Raw genomic sequence first — 27,460 nt, 5'->3', positions numbered from 1 at the left:
ATTAGAACCCTTCATTCAGAAATAGAAAGAAGCTTCAGCATTTTTCCTATCACTGAAAGCATTCAATTCGGACATATCAAAAACACAGCAAGTAAAAGCATGAAGTGAACACTGCATCTAAGTTCAGTCTTCATTAATATATTTAGCTTAACTTCTGTTTTACATGCTGGCATGTATTGGACAGCTTTTAGAAATAGGTTTCCAAACTAACCTATTTTTGGTAAAGTCTTTATTGCTCTTTCTATCAAATCCTTCTTTATCACTCTCACATGTTTTCCTTGGCCTTCGTCTGCTAACTGTTTTACTAATCCAAGCACTCATCCATTCTTAATGTGACCAAACCAACAAAGTCTCCTGTTTTGCACATATCATCCTATACTATCCAGATTTAGTCTTTCTCTGAAGTCACAAATATTAGCCCATCTTAAAAATTCACATTACACATCCATTGCATCATACTCAATTTGTTCTTATACATTGCAGATTTTACTTCCGGATCTCATCACACAGAGTACACATACCTGATAGAATGTTCACTTGGTAGAAATCTTAAACTTATTTTATCCACCCTCTTGCAAATACACCAGCACCTCCCCATTTCAATAGTATCACCTCAATAATCTTACCCAGACAAAATATATAAAAATGTGTATGCATGCATGCAGGTGCTTAATCGTTTTTTTTTTTAGGGGGGGGGCTGAAAGCTAACCTTGGTACTAGCGAATCACTGCGTATTGTAGTTGTTGGATCAAGTTCGAATAAGGAGGCAATGTCATTGCCATGAGGCACAGATACTAAACAGTAGACGGCAGCATTTGGAGCTCCTCGTAATTTGTTTCTCATCGGATCTTGTGTGGTGTCGTTATCAATCTGAAAAAAAAAAAAATTGAAATCAGTGTCAAGTAATAACATCTATTTTTAATATAAAAACAGAAAACTTTAATATTTTCAGAGTTGAGAAATTTGATTAAATAAAAATGGAAGTAGAAAGATTTACGATGCATCACTAACGTTATATGCAAAGAATGAGAGACAATAAATATGCAAAGTATTACAAGGGAAAATATATACAGAGTTTGTAACATGTACTTGCAATATTTACAAGATGTACATATACAGAATCACATATTTAAAATGAGAATATACACAAAGTTTGTCTTGAATCACTCATCAATTGATGGTGAAACATTCATAGATTCCTTACACCATGATGCTCGCTCAGTCATTGCAGACAGAAGTCTTGATCATCACATAAGGCCTTCCAACCCATTGCTTGACCTGTAAAGACTTTCAGCAGGTTTGTTGTGTCCAGATAGATGCCCATCCACTGCTAAATGTCGAAATGTTGCAAATATGCATTGAAGGCATCCACACAGCATTTTGCTTGTTACATGGTCTTGCAATAAGTTGTAGATGGTGCATAGCATTTTAGCGTATGATACATTAAGTTTATTAAATTGAGTAACATTTAGTGTATTGTCATATCCCTACAGTATGCTGGATGTAGAGTTTACAATATATATGATAATGATCATATGGCTAAATCAATGGCTAATCACCCAGTCATCATGTGATCTGGGATTATGTATTAGAAAAAAAAGCAATCCCAACATAGGTCATATTTTACAAATCATTAGTCTGTAACGGAGTTGTTGGTTGTTTTTGTTTTTCGGTATATCAACCCCGTTCAGGTTATTTAATGCCGAATCCAGTAATTTGGAAGAAAAAACTTTTTAATAGAATATATTTGTGTTTTTTCAAGTTGGTTTCTGTTTAACCTATAGTTGGGACCCTACCAGGTACTACCACTCCAGGTCAGAGTGGACCTGGGAATAATGGCAATTAAAGGGTGGCTCCACACTCCCTAAGCCCGCAAGCTGGGGCCTCACCATCAGATATAGCTTAAGATCATATCCAGGACCCTGTAACTGAGAGATTCTTTTAAACTCATCAATAGGACTGACATAATTCCTTCGTCCAAATTGATTGGTCACATTTGTGCTAGAATAAAGTATTATTGCTCTTGCAGTTGAATGTTCTCAAAGTCAAGATAAAAAAAGAACCCAGTTCATATTCCTCAACCACTCATCTATCTGAGATAAGAGTCAATATGGAGTAATGCATTAACTATATCTTTACTTTCTCATGCAAAGGAGTCCACCACACAAAATATTTTGAGTGCACATGAATGGTAAACTTATAACTAAACAACTCGCACGGTTGGCAAGTTATGTTTTATCTTCGTCTTCAACAGTTTGTTGTTCGCATTTGTTATCAATACTACTACTACTACACTTCAACTCCAGGTCAGAATGGTCATTAAGAGGTCACACTTACAGCTTCCAAACTACGACCTCATTATCGGATTTAATTTATGGTTATACCCAGAACAATGTTTTCAATGATGTTAAATCTAATACAAGGTGATCAAGAAAATAATATAGGAGGCATAAAATAAGAGTAGACAACTTACTTCAGCAGCTAAGTATTGGTCAGTGGCTAAATGTTTGAATCGAAACAAACTATTCCAATGACCAGCACCACCTCGACATGGATCGTGTTGAACAATCTGATGATTAAAAGCAAAAAAATGATTTCACTTTAAACAAAAATATGTATTCACAAAATGTTTTATTGGCATTTATATAAATAATTATCAATTACACATTTTCAGAAATCTTTACTTCTATTTCTTTTTGCCCATTTCTTTTTTTTTTTTTTTTTTATTTGCCAAGAAATTTACAACCGGAATCACTTTCTGACTGTTTCAATATTTCCAAATTCCTTTCAAATTTACAAAGTAATTCATTATTTTTTTTCAACTATTAACAAAAAAATTAAAATGGCTGATTTGTTTACAAAGAAACAAAAATGCATTCTGATGATATTTGATCTCATTAAATAATTTTTTTAAAATAAGATTATGTTTAAATTTAGCTACTTTGTTTTTTTTTTGCTTACACAGTGATCACCACTTATCAAGGCCCGGAAGCCACTCAGGGATAAGGGTTATTGCAAGTACATTAAGTTAGTGAGGAGATTTGCTGAAGTGTTTACTTAAGGGGGCGGTTCATTAGGAATTTATTAACATTGGACTTGAAGACATCCAAGTTGTAATCCGGAGGGTTGGTTGGTTGGTTTATTGGTGTTTTACGGCATATCAACCACTGTGGGTCATTTAATGCCAAACCATTGATTGATTTTAGACAGTTTTTTTTTTTTTTTAAATTTTGGTTTATACAAATTTTTAATTATTATATTGTTTTGTGTTTTTAAACTTTTGGTTGCTTTCAGAGTTTTATCAGCATTATTTATAATAATTTGAAAAGTTGTATTTTTTTTAAATATTTGATGATCTGGTGTGGTGTTATCTTATGAAACAGTTCTTTGATTTCATTTGCTATATAATATTTGTCTCTAGTAGATTTGTATTTCCGGCATTCTGTTAATATATGTTTTATTGTCATTTGTTGGTTACAGAATGTGCATTTCGGTTTTTCTGTTGCTTCAATTAAGTGTGAATGTGTTAGTTTGGTGTGTCCAATTCTAATTCTGTTTAGAACGATGTTTTCTTTTCGTCCTCTCATTACTATTTTATTTTGTTTTTTGATTGTAGGTTGGTGTTCATGCAATTTATTTTGGGTGCATGTATCCCATTCTGCTTGCCACTTAATTTTGTTGTATTCTATTATTTTTTTTTTGAAATCTGTGTATGGTATTTTGATGTTTCTTATATTTTGATATATAGCTTCTTTGGCTAGTTTATCAACTTTTTCATTGCCTGGTATACCAACATGGCTTGGTATCCAGGCTAGGATAATCTTTTTCCCTTTTTCGCTAATTTCATTGTATTCATTCATTATGTCGATTATGTAAGGGTGTTCGAGTTCTTCTCCTTTTAGAGCTAAGATGCATGACAAAGAGTCAATGTATATAATAAACTTTTTCCCATTATTGTTTTTTATAAGTTCAAGTGCCATTTTGATTGCCTGTAGTTCCGCTGTATATATTGATGCATCAATGGGAAGTCTTGTTTGGAGATGGATCTGTCCATCGGTACATGCTGCACTTGTTCCTTTTGTTGTTTTGGATCCATCTGTGTATATTTCTTTGTATTCTAAATATTTTTCTCTAAGCTCACCAAAGTGGCTTCTATTTATTAAGTTGTTTGTATTATTTTTCTTGTATTTAGTGAGGGTTAGATCAGTTTTTGGATTTTTTAAGGTCCATGGTGGTCTGTTACTTACTGTGTGTGCGATTATGATATTAGGTTCTTTATTAATTTGAGTTATTGTGTTTTTGATACGATGTCCAAAGGAGGGTATGTTTTTTGGTTTGCTGGTATAGAAGTTTGTATATTGCAGGTTGAAAGTTTTTTCATATGTTGGATTGTTTGGATTACTTTGTAGTTTTATTGCATATTGTAGTGTTAATTTCTGCCATCTTAAATGTAGAGGAGGTTCTTTGGCTTCTATGTATAGGCTTTCCATGGGTGATGTTCGGTATGCTCCCAGACTAAGTCTTAATCCTTGGTTTTGTATAGTTTTTAATTTTTGGAGATAAGATTTACAGGTAGAGCTGTATATGATGCATCCATAATCTAATTTTGATCGAATATGTGCATGATATATTTTTAGCATTGTGTCTTGATCTGCTCCCCAGTTTGTTTTAGATATTATTTTTAAGATTTTTAATGCTTTTAGGCATCTTTGCTTTAGATCATTGATATGTGCATTAAAGTTTAGTTTCTTGTCTAGTATGACACCTAAAAATTTTGTGTGTTGTACTACTGGGATTGGATTTCCCTGTATTTGGAGTTGTGGGTCTGGATGATATTTTTTCTTTCTACAGAAATGGACACAAACAGTTTTATCTTTGGCTAGCTTGAATCCATTTTTGTCAGTCCATTTTTCTATTTTGTTCAAACTATGTTGTATTTTTTTTTCTATTGTAGACATATTTTGAGCAGAATAGGCAATTGAAAAGTCATCTACAAATAGTGACTTTTCAAATCCTGTGTCGACCGCTTGTACTATTTCATTCATTTTTATTAGGAATAATGTGATGGATAATACACTTCCCTGTGGTACTCCTGTTTCTTGTTCATATTGGTCTGATAGTGTATTTCCTTGTCGCACTTTATAATATCTGTGAGATAAGAAGTTATGTATGAACTTTGCCATATTTCCTCTTATCCCCATATTATGGATATCTTTTGAAATTCCATATCTCCATGCTGTGTCGTATGCCTTTTGGATGTCAAAAAAGACAGCCACCACATGGTGTCCACGCACAAAACCGTCTCGAATGAAGGATTCCAGTCGTACTATTTGATCATTCGTACTTTGTTTTTGTCGATATCCACTCTGGTATTTCGATAGAAGGTTATTTTTTTCCAGGTACCACATTAAGCGGTAGTTGATCATTCTTTCTATAGTTTTGGAAAGACAGCTGGTAAGGGCTATAGGCCTGTAACTAGTAGGGTTAGCTGGGTTTTTATTCGGTTTGACAATTGGTATAATGGTGGATTCAAACCAGGATTCTGGTATGTCTCCAGTTTCCCATATTTTATTATATATGTTAAGTAGTATTTTGAGAGATGTTTTTGGTAATTTCTTTAGGAATTGGTAATGTATGTCATCTGGGCCTGGAGTCGTATTTCTGCTTTTGTTTATTGCTCTTTTCAATTCTTTTATGCTGAATGGTATGTTATATATTTCGTTGTTACTAGTTGTAAAATTAAGTTTTTCTTTTTCTGACGTTTCTTTGTAAATTTGAAATGATGCTGAATACTGTTTATTTGATGAATTTTTGTAGAATTCTTCAGCTAATAAATTAGTTATTTCTTTTTGGTTTATGCATTTTGTTCCATCAGTTTTAGTCAAGTAGTTTATGGTGTTCTGTGTTTCTTTTCCTGCAATTCTTCTTATTATATTCCATGTTTTTTTAGTTGGTGTTTGGTTATTTAGTTGTGAAATGTAGTTTCTCCAGGAAGTTTTTTTACTCTGTTTTATGGTATATCTTGCTTTGGCGCGCATCTCTCTGTATTTTTGTAAGTTAGTTGCTGTAGGGTTTTGTTTGAACTTTTTAAGTGTGTTTTTCCTTTCTTTGACAGCTTTTTTGCATGTTTCATTAAACCAGGGATTTGTTTTTTTGGTGGAGTGTGTTGAAGTTTTAGGTATTGTTTTGATGGCAATATTGTTTAATGTTTGTGTAAAATGTTTTAGTGGTTTTTCTTTTTTTAAAATGTTTTCATTTATTTCTGTTTTGCATAGGTTGGCAAATGTTTCCCAGTCAGCTTTGTGTAATTTCCATTTTTGAGTTTTTTCTTCTGGTATTTTTTGATTACTTTCTAGTAGAATGGGGTAGTGATCACTTCCATGTTGATCTTCCAATACATCCCATTGAAAGTCCATATAGATGGATGGGGTACAAATTGATAGGTCTATTGCAGACATGGATCCATTGGCTGGGTGCATGTAGGTATTCTTGCCATTATTTAATATGCATAAGTTTGTTAATGATAATATTTCGTTTATTATATTACCTTTATTATTATTTCGCTTATTTCCCCAATGATTGCTGTGTGCATTAAAATCTCCCATTATTATGTAAGGGGGTGGCAGTTGTTTGATCAGTATATCTATTTCTTTTTTGTTTATTTGCTGATTTGGTGGAATGTATATTGAGCATATTGTTATTTTCCGGTATAGATTAGCTGTTACTGCTATTGCTTGAAGTTCGGTATTTAATTGGAGGATTGTGTGAGGTATAGTTTTTTTAATTAGTATAGATACTCCTCCAATTGGTCTATTTGTTGTTGATGTGCTTGTTTTGTCATACATATTATATTCTTTGTATTTATAGCCGTGGTTTTCTTTGAGCAGCGTTTCTTGTAGACAGATTGCCGAGGGGTTTTGTTTCTTGATGATCTCTAGCATTTCTTCATGGTTAGATCTTAGTCCTCTACAATTCCATTGTAGAAATGTTGTTTTGTTGTGTTTTGTGAGGTTTTCCATAGATAGGTTTTCAATTTTGCTTTTCTTTTTAAATCTGTCTGATTTCTGTAGTGGTTTTTATCCTACATCAATTTCCATCGCTTTGGAAGTGGATGGTCTGTTTCTTGTTTCTGGTGAGAGGCTTTTTTTGGGTTTTGGTCTGGGACTTTTAGATTTACTTTGCCTTGACTGTCTTTCTTGGCTATCAGTTTCAACTAGTTCAAATTTATTTTCATTTTCAATTAATACTAATTCTGTTTTTTGTTTGTCATTTTGTTTTTTGGGGGTAGTTTTTTTGTTCTGTTCTATTTCCATTTTTCCTGTTGTTGTGTGTTTATTTTTAACATCTGTTTTTGTCCTTGTTAGTGACTTGGATCTTTCACGTTTTGATAATTGAGGAGGTTTCATTTCTTTAGAGATTGATTCCTCAATATTGATGGAAGTTTTTCTGATTTCCTTTGTTTCGTTTTCTTTTATACTGGGTTGTTCGTTTCTGACTTTTATTTGGCTATTAAAATTTATTTTCAGTTCTGATAAAAAGGATTTTAATTCTTCAAGTATGTTCTTTAGTTCTTTTGCTAGGTTTGCAATTTCTGGAGCAAGGTTTAGTTCATTGTAGTTGTACATTTTGTTTGCTTGTTGGGTTATTGTGGCATATGAGTTTTTGGTGCGATTTGTGACTTCTTTGCGGGCTTCTTGGAAGGTTATGTTTTTTTGATATTTGATTGTTATTATTTCCTTCTCTTGCTTATATATTTTGCACTGTTTTGAGTGAGAGTGGTGCTCTTCTTGACAGTTTGTGCATTTGGTTTTATTTGGACAGTCTTTTTCATCGTGGTCTGGGTTTTTTCCACTGCAGTTTCCACATGTGAAGAATCTTAGACATTGGTCTTTATTATGTCCAAACTTTTGGCAGTTGTAGCATTGTAAAGGTTTTGGAATGTATTGTTCTATTTTCATTCTTTCATAACCTATATTGATGGTCTCTGGTATTTGAGGATAATTGAATGTTAGTATATAAGTGTTTGTACATATTACCTCTCCTTTTTTTTTAAATGTGATTCTTTTTACATCTGTGACCCCTTGGTTTTTTAGTTCTGTTTTGATTTCTTCTGTTGTGCAGACGGAGATTTCCTGGTTTTTTATGACTCCTTTGGAGTAGTTTAGTGTTTGGTGTGGATAAGCTTTGATGTTCGTTTCATGCAATTTTTGTAGTTGAAGTAGAGTTTTGGCCTGTTTTTTATTTTGTACTTCTACCAATATGGTACCATTCCTTAATTTTTTGACATTTTTGGGTGTTATTTTGCTTGATATTACCTTTTGGATAGTGAAGGGTGACATTTTAGTTAACGGTATATTAGACGTTGCTTCTAGCACGATGAATCTTGGAAAGTTTGTATCTTCATTGTCGCTGTCAGAGTCAATTTCTGTGTGTGGTCTCTTGGATTTTTTGGTATTCATAATAATTTTTGAAAAATTCATCAGCCATGCTCCCCACCCTCCTCGGAGCCCCTTATGGGGAAGAACTATGAGGGGGTAAATCCCATTCGCCTCGGTTCTCCAGGGCTACATAGCTGGTATACTCAAACATGGGGAGGTTTCCAAGCATTCACAATATATGGTTATGCCCACCCAAGTATGGGATTTCCCTGTATTTTTATTATTCCTGATGGTTACCTTTTTCCCAGCTTGATTGACCCTTCAGCCATCGCTTATTAACTCAGTTTATTGTTTATGTTGAGTGTTAGTGTGTTTTTGTTTGGATTGTCTGAATTAGTGCTTGTCATGACCAACCGATTGATTGGATCGGGCCTATCCAACCTCCCGTCTAGCCTAGTAAGGGCCAAAGTGGTGTGTTGTAGTATCATGTTATTATTTCCTAGGCATGTTCCACTCAACCACCAGGATCCCGTTCTTAATGCATTACGGGTTGCCACCAACGGTCAACTGGTGGTCCCATTGAAGGATTTTTACCCTCTGCAGGGGGGCAGTTGGTATGTTCTATCGCCCTACCAACTAGGCAAAAAAAAAAAAAAAAAAAAAAAAAAAGGTGAGGAGGTGAAGGAAAAAGAAAATGAGGGAGGGGAGGGGGAGGAGAATGTTGTTTTTGTTTTTGTTTTCGCAGAACATGACTAAGTTTTGCAAAAGGGAATAAAAAACAAAGACATCTATGTAGGTGCGTTTCATCTCAGGAAGTCAGTAGACAGCCTGATCTGGTAGCACCAGTGTAATCCGGAGGGAAGCAGGCAGATGGAACAGAGTTCCACAGGCGTGCAGTACTAAGAAAGAAGCTTTGTTCATGGAATCCGCGTTTTGATTTAGGCACAGATATAGAGTGGGGGAAATTTTTCACAGTGAATTCAGCTAGACGGGTGTTTTTCGTGAAAGATTGGCGAGGGGGGACCAGAGATTGGAGTTCAGACGAGCATCTGCCATGGAAATAACGATAAAACAAGGATAGGCTCGCAACGTCTCTTCTGTGGGAGAGAGGTTGCAGGGTAGAGAAAAGGGCATCCCCCACTAAGCCACGAAGTCTATTTTGTACTCTGTCAAGGCAGGATAGGCTGTTTTTAGCAGCTCCTGCCCAGATATGGCAACAGTATTCCATCCTTGGACGTACTTGGCTTTTATATAGATAGAGAATTGCATCAGTAGTGAGATATCTTCTGGAACGGTAGAAGGATCCCACCATCTTTCCAGCGACCTTGGCAACAGACTTGATGTACGTGTTCCATTTCAGATCAGGAGTAAAGGTCAAACCCAGAAGCTTGTCAAAACACGGAGCCTCACCCAGACGAGAGCCATCCATCACAATTGATGCCAGCTGGGGATCAGAGCGTTGATGATGTAAGGATAGGAGTTTGGTTTTGGATGCATTAAAGGTAACCAGCCACATCTTCCCCCACTGAACCACGCGGTCGAGATCAGAGGAGAGAGAATCAGAGAGAACTTTGTCATTTACAGCCTTTGATGTGTTGCCGTAGATGGTTGTGTCATCAGCATAGATGTCAACGAATGATTTAAGTATGTGTTTAGGGAGGTCATTGATGTAGATCAGGAAGAGAGTTGGGCCCAGGATTGACCCCTGGGGGACTCCAGCATTTATATTGCAGGCCTCCGATTTTTGTCCATCGACCACTACTCTTATGAGCCTATCGGAGAGAAATGATTTAATGATTGAGAAAACATTTCCCGTTATACCGTAGCTGGAAATCTTGTGAAGTAGACCCTTATGCCATACCTTGTCAAAGGCCTTTGATATGTCAAGAGCAATTGCCCTAGAAAGGAAGCCTTTGTCAAGAGATTCACTTATTCTGTGGGATATAACCGTCAGCACATCTGCGGTAGATCTTGCAGAGCGGAAACCATATTGTGTGTCACTAAGAAGGTTATTCCTGCTGAGGTGGTTGACTATTTCTCTATTTAATATGCATTGTTTTATTTCAATAGATATTAAATAAATAAAACATTAATTCAATTTGTAAATATTAAAGTTTTGTAAGAAATACACATGAAGTTGTCTTGTTATTTTATTGATAAAAAAGTTTATTTTCCATTGGTGTTTGCAGTCAAGTTCAAAATTAAAATCCAAATCATTCAGCATTCATACAGATTTTCATTTTCAAGGACTTTTCAAAGCTTTTCAAAACCTTTTCCAGACAAAATTCAAGTTTTCAAAACAAAATTTGGGGTTTGTTTTACAATAAACTGATTTGAAAAAGTGTTAAAAAATGAAATATACAGCAAATAAATGTTACCAATAAAAGTTACTTTGCAATCTACATGTTTTATTTTGTTTGGTGTTTTTAAGTAGTTTTAAATGCTTTTGATTTCATCTCAAATATTAACTCTAATTTAGGCTTTGAAATTTCCAACCAACATGGCTGCCGTCTTTGTCCACATATTTTTGGAGGCCAGCCAGCCTCATTGTCAGTTATCACAATTTTAATTTTCGCCATTACAGACCCCCCCCCCCATAAATTATTTATGGCAATCGTCACTATTCCTCGATGACTGTGCGCCCCCCCCCCCCAATTAAATTATAAATGAAAGCAAAAATAGAGAGATTTGAATCCCCACCCCCGCCCCAAAGTGAGAAAAAAGATAATTGAAAACTAGGCCGATTATGTCCCTTTATCACAAAACTACCCAAGGTAGTTTTGTGATAAAGGGACATAACTCTTGTATTCACAATTTAAGAACAATGTATTTTGAATTCTATTTTCAATATTTAAAAAAAAACATTCTAATGGTATTTTATTAATACTTAAAAAATAATTTCATAGTATGTATCTCCATTTTATTTTTTCATATTTCAACACAAATTTTTATTGGATATAAAGAATGCAATTTTCAAGACCATTTCAAGAAATTTTCCATATTTTCAAGGATTTTTCAAGGTAATAATAGAAATTAAGTCTTTTCAACACAAAAGTCAAAATTCAAGGACTTTTCAAGTCTGTACAAACATGGTGATTATTCAGAGCTTCGACAAATATATCACAGGAAAGATAACATCTTAGCAACAACCATCATTGCCACGAACATAGGGATATATTACTAACCACTGGGCTGTCCAGTTATGACATATCAACGAAATTGTAAACATTATGATCAACGCCTTAACTGGCATTACACAGATACTTAACCCAGTAAAAATGGATAGCAATTGACTGCAATGATATTAGATGTGGGTGTGTAAAAATAATGTTAAAAATTTCCGCATACAATTATTAAGTTAAAAAGAAAAATTTCCGTTAGTGGTTAGAGCTACATGTAAACAAAGTTACATTGAGAGAGGAAGTATGTGGCAGAGAAAGTAAAATCAATTATATCTTTTAGTTATTTAAAGTCAAAACAAACTGACATCTGTTTTCAAGGATTGGCTAGGAAAATGCAGTTCAATTGTACATACTTACTGTAAAAAGTAAACAAAATCCCAGCAGAAATAATGGAGTTATTTGTTGTTTTTTTTTACTTATTTGTTACATTATTATAACCACAAAGAGAAAAAAAGAGTAATATCTTAATAACCATCAACACTACCACAAAGAGATGTCACTATTCATTAAGCTGTCTACTTAAAAAGATTCCTCCCATCCAACATTAAAAACGGTTTAGTAGTAAGGTTACATCACTAATTCTAAATTTTTTTTTTGTATCTCAATATATTTCTACCTTAAATTCAATTTATTGTGGATTCAGAATTTCTCATTAAAAATTTCTTTCAAGTTTATTAACACTTATTTCCCTACTTAAAAAAGGAAATTTGTTAAATTTTTAGAAAAGTGTTCACCTCTACTTCCCATAAAGCTTTAGAGCTTGTAGCCGCAGTTGCAGATGTTCGTCCTGTTGTACGTAAGAATATGTGCTGTCTTTTCTTGTACTCGTCTCCCGTAAGAAACTTTTCTTGCTCTGCATGGAACAAACGCACAACATCACCCTGAAAGTTAAAAATTTAATTAAACAATTAGACATTTTAATGTTATTTAATTTTTAAACACGCAATTGAATTTTCTGTACTTCTTTAAATTTAAGTATAACATTATCTGAGAATCTACATTTGGCATCTAGATGTTTGGCATTTATAAAACCGAAATGTTTTATTTTATTTATAAACAAGCAAAACACTCGCCATGCAGAAATGTTTTATTTGAAAGGAGGGTCTTGTAAAAAATTTTCACTACGACGCTGAATCTTAAACACGAGTTTCTAACTTTTACAATGTGATAGCATTGCTAGAATCTTAGTATAATGGATAGGTGATTGCTTATAGTTTTATGCTTTGTGAGTTTGCGCCTGGTATGCATCAATTTTTTTTTCTTTGGCTTACAAAATTCTTTTGGTTTCGCTTCTGGCTAATGCCACCCAAGTCCTATTTTTATTTATTTTTTTCGACCTGTCAACCTCCTGTCCTCGTTGTCACATTTTTACCCCCTCTCGCTGTCACAATTTTTTTTTTCTGACCAGGCACATACAGCAGCTGACATTTCCAAATGGTCACCCATTTTAATACTGACCAAGCTCAACGATGCTTAACTTCAGTGATCTAATGGGTATCTGTGTGTCAATATGATGATGATGTTGTATAAAACACCAACATTGAATATTAGCTCACTCTGGTTGTCCCTAACAGCAAGGAGCTGATTTTGACTAAAGACACAGACTGAAAACATGGGTGCACCAAGTTTGAATCCAGTTCATTCCACACAAACAATTTCACTTAGGGATATTGGCAATCTTCACATGGTCCCTTCTGTCAGTATCCAATATCATTCTAGAAAGAATTCTTAATAGAAACGAATGCCAACAAATCACCAGCATGAATGATGCTCAACAATAACAATCACCAACAGCAAATCAGAGATTGGTGGACAAAGATTATGACTTTCACAATCTTTTTTTGCTTTTACTGACACAGGACAGATGCAGTATGAGGTTACTTATTCCCTTAAGTCACCATTTTCTTTATCAAACAATTTCAGTAAATAACCCTGTTAGATGGCCTATAAAAAATGTTTTTTTCAGTAGGTTTTGTTATAAATTAAATCATTTCCCTTCAAATGAAATCAAACAGCCCTTTGCAGTAATCAAGCCAAAAGAACTGCATTTTAAATAACTTATACTTACACCTTTGAGAACGTCATCTTTGTTTTCTTTGTAATCCATAAACAGAGTGATCTTCCAACATGTGGAGCAATTCACAGAATTGACCTGCAGAAAAGAGAAAGTCAAAAATTGAATTTTTTTTAAGTTGCAGTTAAAAATCTAGAAATTTTTTTTTTTCAAATCATTCATTAGCATCGATTAGGATTTACAAAAAAGAATTTGAATTAAAAAAATTCTTGTGAAACATTGAAATATAATGAGTGAAGAATTACAAAGTAATCACTATAAAGTTGGGTTATTTACTACACTGAGAGTGAAATTAAAACAAACTTCACATTCAAAATAGAACCAATTATACTTGAAGCACCCTATAATCAGAAATGACCAAATTTGAAATATAAATTTTGAGTTGACACTGGGTTATTTTACTTCCGGTTGAAGAAGACAGCACACATACACTTGCCTTCAAAATTTTAAAAACTTTTTGTAAACCCTGGAAATTTATATAAAAAATATGGAATATTACAAGCATAATAAAATAATAGTTTTAAAATAGATAGTTTTATTTATTTACAAAACTTTTATAGTAATTATATATATATATATATATATATATATATATATATATATATATATATATATATATATATAAACACATTGCAGAGATAGTGTACATACTTATTTGCCTCCCCACTGGGACAGGTTGGTTTTTAATGTAGGAAAAATCTAACTCCCAAAAGTGTTACTCTGAATTGAAACAAAAATAAAAATTACCTTAGTCTAGAAGAATATGCACATTTTCAATCATGAGATTAAATTATAATTTAATGCTTTAATAAAATACTATTGCATTTTTTAAATAAATCTTTAAAACAAAACATTTTGTAAAAAAAAAAAAAAGCTGTGGAAGCAAGAATGTTTCCATATTTTGTTTTCAACCGGAAGAAAAAGAAACCGATATCAACCCAAAAGGGTCTTTTTGGTAGTTTTTCATTCTGGGGTGCCTCGAGTATAATTGATTCTAAAAAAAAAAGATAGCTTTCTAATATACTTATGTGATCAATATCTAATGCAAAGTAATTTGCATATTGTTTTGCAAAAGGACATGTCATTAATTAACCCTTATTGTTTCCTAATTCAATGACTTTTTTTATCAGTTCAATTTTTTTTATATATATATATATAATGGATAGAAACTTAGCAATTTGGTTGAAAATAATTTTTCTGGTCAATGCAAAACAAGAATAAGAGCATACATACTCTCGGTTAACAGCAGGTTAGGATAGCTAGTTTAAAATAAATCCATACTGCAGATAATTTTTGGAAATTTGAGATTAGGCTTAAAAACTTATAGCAATCATGACAGAACCAGAGTATAAATATTGATCCTAAGTTTCCCAAACATATGTCCTCGTGAATAAAGCTAATAATTTATTTTGGTTTTTATGCAGAACATATCAATGTAATTGTTTTAGAAAGGACTTTACTAAGTTCTGCAGTTTGGCTTGATCTCTACATTTTATATAAGACGATATAAAATTTGAAGAGCAAACTTTTTGTCATAAAATTAAGAAAATTCCAAGTAATTCAACAAAAAATCCTCCTCTAAAAATAACATGCTACATCTTTTTATATCATCAGCATGGTAACTTGATCGATTGTGTCAATTGTTAGGACCTGGAATTTGTTAAGCTGAAAGAGTAAAGCAATGAAAACTTTTGCTAATGAGACTAGATTTATCAATAGAACTTCAAGATGATTTTAAATAGACAGCTTGTTTCTTTATTTGGGTTCTGGTATATAATCGATAGATTAGTGAGGGTAGGGGGAAAAAGGGAAATCTCACTTTTCTGTTCACACATTTTGTCGAAATTAACCTTCTGGCTTATCAGACAGTCTTTTGCACCATTGTTCTTGAAAGCTTTTAAGGACATTCAAATAGAAACTAAATTATACTAAATGAAATGTTCAGCATAAAAAATGTAATCTTTCATATATGATAAAATGAGACAAAAAATGGTTAAAAATAGTAGAGAAATAACAAAATAAAATAGAAGACGAAAGAGGCGAATTAAATCTGATACCCATATACAATAACTGAAGACGTAAAAATAAATGATTACTTTTAAGCAGTCATTTATTAAAAATAGAGGATGTTCAGTTATTCAATACAAATTAACCAGATAGATATGTGTTTGAATCATGTAAATTATGCATGCAAGTCAAGTTTTTTAGTTTTATTCAAAGACTATCTTCCACCTCCAACCATCACCACCACCACCACTGACAACACATTTGGTCACTTTCTTTGGGCATTACATTGGCATATAAACATCAGTTTTCCACATCTAATAACTATAACATGTGTTACACTATAAAAGGCGTCAGGCATGGAACATGAATTTGACGATGAGACGACCAATGTTGAATATGGTTATCAGGTCTGAGGTAACTCACATAGGTCAAGTTGCTGAGAAATTAGGTTAAAAACGTTTTCTCATAAAACTGAAGTAGACCTATGCAAATTGGACTTATCTATATTTAAGTTTAGTTTTCATGAAAATCGCCAGCATAGCTATCACTCTCTTTCTCTCCATATACATACATATATGTGTATGTGTCATCCACATACAGTACCGTTTTGTTGTATCACAATTCATCAGTGCGGCTAGACATACACCTTTCCCCAGCCATGGATCGAACCTACAACCGTCGCGTTGACAGTCGACAGCTCTAACCATCGGGCCATGAATCAGTGTTGTAAATATTTTGAGTGTATATTAAATCCACACCCGCCCATCGCAAACAGTGCTCAAACCATCATTTGTTTACAAACAAATAGTGGGCTTCGCTTAATCACTTTATATATATATATATATATATATATATATATATATATATATATATATATATATATATAAGGAGACTACCAATTCCAGTATGGGTAAAATTAATTCCCCTGAACAAAACCGTTTTGTGCCACTTTTATGCCTCCTTATGTAGATTAAAATCAAGCTATTAAGCTTTGTCTTGAATACGATTTTGATCAAAATCTAATACACCATTTTGATTCTGGAAAGTGTTTAAAATTTAAAGCTCATGCTTAAGTGTTTAAAGTATTGAAATTCAGGGGACTTGCTTAATTGAGGTCTAATGATTATGGATCGAACTTAATGAAAATCTGTAAATATTTGAATTTTCAAAGAAGTTGCATCCATTGTATGCTCTCTAAAACTCATTTAAATATTCCAAAGAAACTGAAATTTAAAGAATATTTATTAATATCTATTGGTCAAACATCAAACAGCAATGGTATCTGAATTTTCACAAAAAAATCTTCCATCTCCTTATTACTATCTTTATAAAAAAACTAAACTAAATACAGCTCACATTACCTAACTGTACACTTAACATATCGGTTAATTAGTTTAGGAATGAATTTTATGCATATAAATATATAAACGTATGCACACACCTAACTTTATATAAATAAAGGTATATATGTGCCAAACACTGTTGGAGACAATGTGTGTACATCTATATAATAAAGTAAAGTCAGTCTGTTTATTCATTTTGGTCACTGATAGCACCCTTTCTACAAAATCAATAGTCGATTCTAACTAATAAATTTATTTGGTAGATCGTTGTAGCAGGTTCTTAAAAGGAAAAAATGTAATTTGCTTTCCTTCATTTCAGAAATTGTTTTATCCAACTAGAATAATTTGACAAAAAGGATACCATCTTAGGGACTTTTCTTTGTTTGGTAGAATTTTGCTTTTTTTTTTAAAGAGGACATAAAATCTTTTTTATATTTCACCCACATAAAATATTAATGAAAGTAAAAATAATTCTGGGAAACACCAGGTAAGGACAGCTAGTATAGATAAATAAAAAATGGTACAAATATTTTATTATCCATGATGACAATAAAACCATAAAGAAACTCCACTAAACAAGACAGACCTGACCAAAAGAAGAGCCATAGGCAGAGCCCATAAAGCAATAAACCCTCGTATACAACAGATGTTATGTTATTTCAGAGACATTAAACACATGTCTAAATAGTTTCAGCTAATAAATAAAGGACCTGGTTTATAAAGATACATTTGTTTATTTTTTATTAGTAAGTTGACTTGCATTGTACATCCTGTGCCACAATTATATGCAAATCGATATTTTTGTTCTAACTGATAGTTTTCAATGAAAATTCGTGAAACTTTGTACATTTATATGGCAACACTAATGCATGCGCAGATATAAAATTTTAAGCTGATCTGCACAATAGCAAGCAAATGGCAGCCATTTTGGTGACTTGCAGTTTTTTTCAGCGTGCCAACTTTATATACAAGATGGGATGTAAAGGTCCTTTAAGTCAAGCTGAGAAGTCTAAAATTGTTCAAAGGCTCCTTAGAAATTGCCAAAGAATTACACCGTGATTATCGTACAATCAAAAAATATTGTACTAACCCTCAACTTTGCAACGGACGTTTTGACAAAGGGAAAATTTGTAAGAAATCATATCTGTCACGCTGAACAATGAGCAACATCAAGAGAGAAGTTTGCCGTAATCCACTTGAAACTAGCAAACAAGTTTTTGAAAAAGCTGGCGTTCCTGATGTGCCCAAATCAACTTGTTGCCGTATCCTGAGGACGATTGCAAAATTTGGAGAGCCAGAAGTCCACCCTCAATTGAAGGATATTCACAAGAAAAAGAGGATGAAGTGGGCAAGAGATCACATGAAGGCGAATTTTCAAACTGTTTTGTTCACCGATAAGTGTCGAGCGACCCTTGATGGACCCGATAGGTGGAGGGGAGGATGGTACCATAATGAGGGTCTACGTCCCCAAAGGATCAGGTGTCAACAAGGAAGTGGTGGTGTAATGTTCTGGGCTGCAATCACTGGCAATGAACTGGTAGGATCATTCAGAGTCACAGATGGAGTGAAAATTACCACCAAACTCTACATTGACTTCATTAAGGAACACTTGGAACCTTGGCACAAGAATTTGGCATTCTGGAAAAAGATGGTATTCATGCATGATAATGCACCGTCTCATTCTGCAAGGATAGCCACTGAATATAGAGAAAGTTTTTTGCCAGAAAAGGGAAAATAATGCGATGGCCAACCTGTTCTCCAGATTTAAATCCCATCGAAAATCTGTAGAGCACCTTAAAACAATATTTACTCCGGAGGAAGGCAGTACAACTCCAAGGATGACCTCTAGAATGCTATTCTGACTGCTGCCAAAGACATTTCATCAGATGAAATCGAAAGTTTGACATCTTCAATGGACCAAAGGCTTTTTGCTCTTGTCAATAAAAATGGTAATTATATAAGATATTGATTGCACTATGAAACCATATTGAAATTGTTTGTTCTTTATTATTGTTGTTCTCAATTTATAAATTCCTAGAATAATCAATGTTTCGATGATCTTTTAGCACTTCACCATATTTTAGCATTGGTTTGCATATAAAGTTGGCACACTGAAAAAAAAAAAAAAAATGCAAATCACCAAAATGGCTACCAATTGTTTATTACTGTGCAGATTAGCTTAAAATTTTAGATCTGCACTTGTGTTAGTGTTGCCATATAACGTGCTAAATTTCACAAATTTTCATTGAAAACTATCGGAGTTAGAACAAAAATATCGATTTACATATAATTCTGGCACTGGGTGTAGTAATATCAAGATGTGGGTGTATAAAATTGAGATTAAAGTCGAAAATCTCTGTACAAGATTAAAAATAAAGAGATTGGAAAATTCTATTAGAAAATTATGATTTTAGAATTCAGACTGCATGCATGGTAGAATATCACAGGAGATCCGAAATGAATAGTGGCAAAAAAGAGAAAAATTTGCCTTTTTGACTTGTTCAGGCGCAGATTTATGAAGCTCTGTCTTCATCTGACCCCTCCAAGGAGTGGGTGAGGGGAAGCTAGTATAATGCTGTAAAAAAATAAAACAACAAATAACATGAGCCATTGCGCTACAATGTTGTTGTTGACCTGGTTTTCTTTTGTTTATCCATTATTACAGCTACCAGGGAAGAGAGGAAGACGATCACTGTCATCATCACAAGCAAAGAAAAAGTGAATAACAGCACAATTATAGAGACACGACTATCCACTGAGCATCTAACTTATTTGCAGCCATATTAGTGATAGGCAAGTACAGATAAGGTTACAGTAGAAATTTTTCACATACATTTTAAATTACATAAGAGAATGAAAATTTCTATTAGAAGTAAGAGTAGAATGAGATACGTGTACAGGAAGTTACATCATGGGAGGAAGTCTGAAATGACACGAAAGGAGGGAGGACGGGTGGAAAATCTTTCTCAATGACTGACAAAAAACTGACTGAACACTCAGTCCGAGAATGTTCAGTCAGTTTTTTAAAGCATCAGTTTTGTTTATCTCCAACCCCCATCTGAAGGTGGGGATAGGGGTGAAATAAGAAGCCTCTATGTATCCTTACATTGCTGTGAGAGAATGAATGACCCATTGAGCAACACATGTTGGAGTTTTCTTTTATGTACATAATTGCAGTAACCTGATGATATTTTAGAAACACAACCAGTGAATTCTGACAATGAGGTGATAAACTGTAGGGATAAGAAAAGCACAAGATGGCGATTTAAGAAACCCCTATTGCATTACAATTACAGATGTTTCTGTCAATAGAGAAGATGCTGAAAACTTGTGGGGATTGACGAACACACCTCTTCCACAATGTCACAGCATGATTATGCAATAATTTATCTGGCAGTTGAAAATTTTAAGGTTTATTCAGCATTTAAATTTGTCACATTAAAAGTGCAATTCTTTTTGAAAAAAAACTTAGATTCAGCTCAAATATACTTGAATAATCAAAAGATACATATTTTAGCACACAACTTTGCCTCGTTTCTTTCCAAGATTCTTTTCTAAGTTTGTCAATCCAAAATCAGGTTTCCAATCATACAAAAACTTCCTTTCAAATAGTACAAAGCATGCAATCAATAAAAGTTTGTTGATTTTTGTTTTAATCAACTATCAGACCAGCTGTTGTCAAATCGTGAAATTACAAGTTTTATAACTTTGTTTTTTGCACTCAAGTGAGTTTTAAGATAAGTCTCTAGATCAGAGTTTCTAAACAATTTAACCCTAACATAACCCTTTAAAATGAATTAGATTTATCAAAGAAAAAGAAGCTCCCACGTTTGACCAGTGGTGAAAGCCTGATTTGGAGAATATGAAGTCAGTCCTTAGTTACTATTATTCTACGGTCTATCTAATCCAGTACTTGTCAGAATTCAATCTATACATTTAAACAGAATTTGTTGCAGGCACAACACTAAACTGCCTCTGACACCTTTGAACAAGGTGTTTGTTTCTATCTTATCATTCAAAATCGATTTTTCCAATTCCTTTTTCTTTTTTTGTGGCTACACTTTCTCCAAATCTTATCAATTACTTATGCTTCTGTCTCCCAACAGTCTGGGTATGATAAGAAACTGAATCCAGTGATGAGGCCCCAATTTGAGAGTTTTGAGGAATGTGGAGTCATCTCTTATTTATCATTTCTCCAAGGTCCACTCTGACTAGAAGTGGTAGTACCTGGTAGGATCCCATTTATGGATTTAAAAAATGACCCAACAGTTGAGACATTCCATAACAAACAACCTTTTAAAAATCATATTCTTAAAAAAAAAAAAAAAATTATAGGTTTCATTTACATGCAACACCTATGCATTTGTATACTAACAAAAAATATGCAACTGAAGGAGTGTCAATTTGAAATATTTTCATGAATGAAAAAATTGCAGTCAGAAGAAAATCAAACTAAAACATTCAGCAGATGTTCACCGAGTACTTTTTTAATCATTCGAAATCTTATTGATTAAGCAACACATCAGATTCTAACATTTTTTTTTAAATTATTGTTAGCCTGCTATATAAGTTTAGCATAAATGGATCTGTTTTTTATATTTCTTGCTGAGCCCTTCATTATCGTCAAAATTTTTATTGCACATTTTAATAGAGAACCTACATTGTAAACATCCATAGAATATTTAACACAAATTAAATTGTAAAAATGAAAAAAATGAAAATGACAAAATAATAAACTAAAAATTCTGTATTCGCTTCTAAAAAATAACAGGTTTTTTTTAATTTTTGAGATTGATAATCTGCATTTTTTTTTTCTTGAATTATTCAGACTACTGCTCTCATGAGTGTTATTTTCACAATGTTTTGACCAATGTAACTGCCGATCTTCGTAACTGCACAGAATTTCTAACTTAATCCACGGGGGAGGGGGAGGTTAACCTGCTCTCATGTCATCAACAAATCCTGTGAATGATAAAATTGCAAATTACTCAAGACTTAATGGATTAAATAAAAGGTTCCATTCAAAATTCTGTGCAGATTTCGACAAAAAGATTCCAGAGTTTGACAAGAAAGTTGGAAGTTACATCAGCTAAAATGTGAAAATAACACTCAAGATGAGAACAATGGTCCAAATAATCCAAATACAAAAAATAAACAGAATTTCTTACAATTTTACAAATGCCTTCTCAGATATTAAACAGCAGTGATAGATTTTTTTTTTTTAAAATAATCTTGATTTGATTTCCGATAGATCTAGTAACAAAGCCTTTAGAGGGTGGGAAATATACCCTCAAGAAATATTGATTAGGTATAATTTTATGTTTAAATTTATATAAGCTAAATCACCCTCTGCTCTGATAAAAATTAAATACGTTTATATTTTTTTCAAAACTTTTTCATAATCTGAAAATTTGAAATTTAATATTTTTAATTAAAAGAAAATTCTTTTATAAAGATGATTTCTAGAAAAATTAACTGCACTAGATTAATTATCAAGACATTACTAAAATATTAAATGAAAATAGCAAAGATAAAAATAAAATTGGTAGAAAAGATAACAAATATAATAATGAAAATAGTTGAAATATTAGGAAAAATCCTTCAGTGCAGAAGCCAACTAACTTAATCAAGAAACCGATTAGCCGCAGGTAACTGAAAATAGAACAACTCTGCATAAACAAAAATAGAAATATAAAAAGAACATCACACAAATTCCAAGAAACTGAAGCTACCAGGGGAGATGAGAAATACTTTAGATTAAAAAAAGAAAATGTGATAGCACCAACATCGATTAGTACCACAAAAAAGTCATGAAAGGTAAAGAAGAATGAAAAGACAAAAGTGCAAGATCCCCATCCAGACCTCCACTGGAAAGGCATGGAGAGTACTGGAACCTTGAGGTGACTTACTGTTACTCTAATTCCAGGGAAAGCCAACAATCGTTATCACGAAGAAATGATAAATGGCTACTGCAAAATTACAAAAGAATTTGCAAAAGTTATCAAAATAAGCAGAGAGTACTGAAAATTAGGGGAGACTTATTGTTACTCAGGTTCCAGGAAACACCACCTGTTGTTACCAGTGTGAACGACTACTGGTAAGAACTCCTGCAAGTACACCCTAGTGAATAAAAATAATGAGAACAAAAGACAGAAGAAAATTCTACCAGTGTTGTAGTATGATAAACAAAACTAAAGAGCAAGAGAAGTGAGGGTTTTCATGTTCTATATTCGAGCTCAGTAGAAACCACAAAAGTTCATTTGAAAAAGTGAAAACCCAGCAAAAAAAAAAAAAAGAAAAAAAAGAAAAGAAAAGAAGTCAAGCAAATTTTGAAAGAAAAAAGAAAAAAATTTCAACATGGAGACTTACGTGTAATTCATTCAAGAATTCATTCTAAATAAAGAGGGAATTAATGGCTTTATATTTTGAAATTTGAGATGAGAAATAGGATGGATATTCGGATTATTTGGACGACTCTTCTAATTCTGGATGTTACTCACACAGTGCAATGGATAAAAGTACTAAGTAATAATCAGTTTTAAATGGCAGTCTTCTGGAGACTGAAAGTTCAATCCTCAGTACAAGCAATACTAAGAATACACTGACAAATTACTTAAGACCTAGTCATGGTTGATGAAACAAGAGCAAGCTACTTTTGTGGATTAAATAATGGGTTCTATGTTTGAAATTCTGTACAGATTCCCGAGTTTGATAAAACATACTTGAACAATATTAGGAGCTGAAACATTATGAGAATAACATCCAAGATGAGAACAGACGTCTGAATAATTCAGATAATACAAATGGTTTTGTGTAAATACATATTTCTCATTTTTGTGTCTTGAGTGGACTGAAAATCTTGTTATTCCAACCCAAAAAGTAATAAGAATAGAGGAACAAGTAATGCAGCAATACATAACATGTCCTGGATTCACTTTATACACTTTAAAAACAGAATGGTATAACAATAAAATAAATACTGTGGTTATAATTAGCTAACATACTTCCTAATTTTCTGCAAAGCACTACAGGAAGTAGTGACAAGGCAAATCAGTTCCTTCATTTTTATTGTTCCTCAGTATTTCTGTTGTGAAACGATTCATTGCAATAAAATATAAGAAAATGATATTATTTGCACTTTTAATAAAATAAAAAAAAGGTTTTATTTTATTTGAAATTTTTCTCACAAATATGTTTATGAAATTATACAAAATTTTTTTTAATTTTTAAAAATAAGTTTTGTTAACATTTATGATAATAAAAACATGTTTATGAAAGTATAAAAATGAAATTATTAAAATCAAAATAACAAAATTTTAAACAAAAAAAATGTATCCAATTTATATAACTATGAAAATGAAAATGTCTGTGTGTGTGTATACACTTCCCTACCAAATAACTGTCAATTTTCAGTCTACAGACTCAAGATTTAACATAAGAGGTATTGAGATTTGGGAAAATCTTTAGTTTTCCGCCAGAAATTTGGTTGTTAAGGGGTCAAAGTTCAACGATTTGACCTTTGCAAACTCTACCAAACTCCTCCGTCAATTTTGGGTCTAAACACTTGAAATTTTAGATATAGGTTAGTTAGATATGGATCTAACTTTATAATTTGATTTGAGCCCAAAACAGTAAATGTTAAGGGGTCATAATTGGGGCCAAAGTTTTAAAAAGATTGACCTCTGCGGTCTCTACTAAATTACTCAGCCAACTTTTGGTCTAAACATTTGAAATTTTACATAAAGTGTATTCAGACATAGGCCAGGGTTTTTAATTGTTTTTTAGCCAAAAATTTGGCTGCCAAGGGGTCAAAATCCAGAAGATTTTACCTTTGTGGTGTCTAATAAACTATTAAGCCAATTTTGGGTCTAAACATTTGAAATTTTACATAAAGCGTATTCAGACATGCAGCAAGCTTTTTAATCAGTTTTGGGGCAAAAATTTGGCTGGCAAGAGGTCAAAGTATACAGAGTTGACCTTTGCAGATTCTACCAAACTCCTGTCAATTTTGGGTCTAAACACTTGAAAATTTAGATGTAGGTTACTTGGACATGGGTCAAACAATTTAATTTGAGCCCAAAACAATGTTAAGGGGGTCAAAATTTAAAAAAGAATTTAACATCTGCGGTCTCTACCAACTATTCTCTATGGTAGTTAAGGAAGCCTTTTATATAGAAAGGCATTACCATACATATTCATACTTTTTAATATATACATATGCACATAAAGTTATAAACAGTACATAGGGCCCAAGCAAAGCCGGGCGGAACTGCTAACACATAATAAAAATGAAGGAATTTGCTTTGTCACCGTTTCCAGTAGCATTCCACAGAAAATTAGGAAGTATTATTAGGAAGCTGACTATAACCAATATTGTAATAGCAAAAAACGTTTAATGGCCTCATTTACTTTCATTGACATTGTCACATCATGAAGGTCTGTATGGACATCATTTTTCATGGGTCAAAATGAGTTGTCACTATGACCTGTGTGACATTTCTCTGCTTATTCTTCTATCATTACTTTTCTGTAAGTATAAGACTTTTGGACCACTTTTCATTAGTCATGTCATTGGAGTTAGGATATAAATTTTTTAGTCATATCTCTCCTTGACATAAATTAAGAAATTAAAGAATCTATACTATATTAGTGATATCGTCCTCTGTTTGCAGATGCAATGGAAAATAAAGCACTATACTCAGATCAAACAACTTTATACAATTTTTTATTGAACCCAATGATTATATATATTATTCAACCTAAGTGCATGATTTTAGTAAAGTTATGATAAACTCTACGAAAAAAACTGGGTGTTGAAAATGATGAAATAAAACATGATTTATGTTTGCCTGATGGATGGAAAAAAAACTGTTTAATAAAATTTTTTTTAAATTTGGGGCTTTCTTTTGTGTTGAAATTATTGTTTGTTTTTGAGTGGGCATTTTATTGATGGAACAAAGGTAGGGATAAATAATGAAAAGAAAAGTAATTTGTTTTTCTTTAAAACGAATACTCTTGATTAATAAATAATAAAAAAAATCAATCAAAATTGGAACTAATGAGATTTTCAGTATTTATTAATAACTGAATGTTAAAATAAAGTATTAAAAATTATATATATTTTTATGGGTCATTTAAATTACTTCTCCACATTTCAAAGACAAAATAAGTCTTATACCTAGTCAAAACTCAGTGACTACCTTTATAAATAGATAACATCCTAAAAGGTGCAAAGGAAAAAAATAAAAAAATAAAAAAAAAATAACAAATATTTTTTTTTATTAAGGCTTGCAAGACTTTATAACTTTATCAGTAACCTCTATTCGTTATATAGAAAAAATTTTAACCAAGCGAAATCTGGTATTTTATCGTTTCAGCTCTACATGAAAATTAGTCAACTTAATTGCAAGACTCTTAATAGTAAGTTTATACGATTATCTCCAAATTTAAATGACCAACTAATTTTTAATTATTTTAAAATAATAATTCTATGACAGAATTTAGTATTATATTATGATTTGTAATTTTTTGTTTTAAGTTTTTTATACTTTTAACCTTAGGATGTATGTTGATGGGAAATATTTATCTGTGGACTGTTATCCTCATCATCATAGTTGTTTTACGTTTTGGCCAACTTCCTTTGGCCCTCGTCAAGTTTTTAATCACGACGGGATAGGAATGCTGAGTCTTAACTGTATCCTCGATAATCACTGCCTTCTATAGTCATCTCACCACGTTTTGGCCAACTGATCCTCTTGCTGGCTTTGGGTAGGATTTAAACTGCTATCTCCAGACAATGCTCACCTGGAACCATAGAGACTCAACGCCTCTATCCACTGCGCCACAAGCCCCAAAAATAAATAATAAAGTAATATGGGAAAATACTTTTAAACACTGGACAAACCCAAGTATCTTCAAGTGCTATATCCAACTTTAACAAACAGTACAAATTACTACAAGTGTATTATGTAGTTTTTATTATTAGTCTTTCATTGAAAAATTTCCACAAAATTTGTTGGTGATGCCTATAACATTTAAACAATGTACACCTTTGTAGCAACATAAGCTAACATAAAATGTTAGAACTTCAGTCATTTCAGCAATTTTGATGAAGGATTTCAAAGCCGTGGAAATTGTTTGGTTCTTTTTCTTTTATTCATAAAAACAAAATAAAAAACTTTCATTTCTATATAAATAAAACAGTAGATGTATGTGTGTGTGTAAATATTTAATCAACAAACTTTTAAACTATTTGTCACATAACACTAAAATTAACAGCAAATAGTAATGATACACCAAGAATGATCTATGACGAGTAAAATCTTTGAATGAATGGATATAATGCATATAAAAATATATGGGCAAGTTGAAATACAAAATGTTCATTTTAACTCACTGACATTTCTTAGTTTTACACATCCACAAATTAATTCATAGCTTGAAATGATTTAATTTTAGATATTTTTTATCTATCTC

General features: G+C 32.6%; 1 protein-coding gene across 14 annotated transcripts in view; it reads right to left on the bottom strand.

Annotated features, from left to right (window-relative positions):
• Window positions 1–27,460, bottom strand: part of LOC145249624 (inositol 1,4,5-trisphosphate-gated calcium channel ITPR1-like) — a 385,709-nt gene that overhangs the window by 201,672 nt on the left and 156,577 nt on the right. For all 14 annotated transcript variants that reach the window (XM_080111355.1, XM_080111359.1, XM_080111358.1 and 11 more), the window contains exons 8-11: window positions 13,629–13,712; window positions 12,295–12,441; window positions 2,474–2,569; window positions 710–870 (exon numbers count right to left, since the gene is read on the bottom strand). In XM_080111355.1, coding sequence (XP_079967481.1) covers window positions 710–870; window positions 2,474–2,569; window positions 12,295–12,441; window positions 13,629–13,712 — 488 coding nt within the window. The remainder of the gene's footprint in view (window positions 1–709; window positions 871–2,473; window positions 2,570–12,294; window positions 12,442–13,628; window positions 13,713–27,460) is intronic.

The sequence above is a fragment of the Euprymna scolopes genome, chromosome 28 (assembly GCF_053919585.1).
Source record: "Euprymna scolopes isolate OS-2025 chromosome 28, ASM5391958v1, whole genome shotgun sequence".
Classification (NCBI taxonomy): Eukaryota; Metazoa; Mollusca; class Cephalopoda; order Sepiida; family Sepiolidae; genus Euprymna; species Euprymna scolopes.
This window is presented reverse-complemented; position numbering and strand designations above follow the sequence as displayed.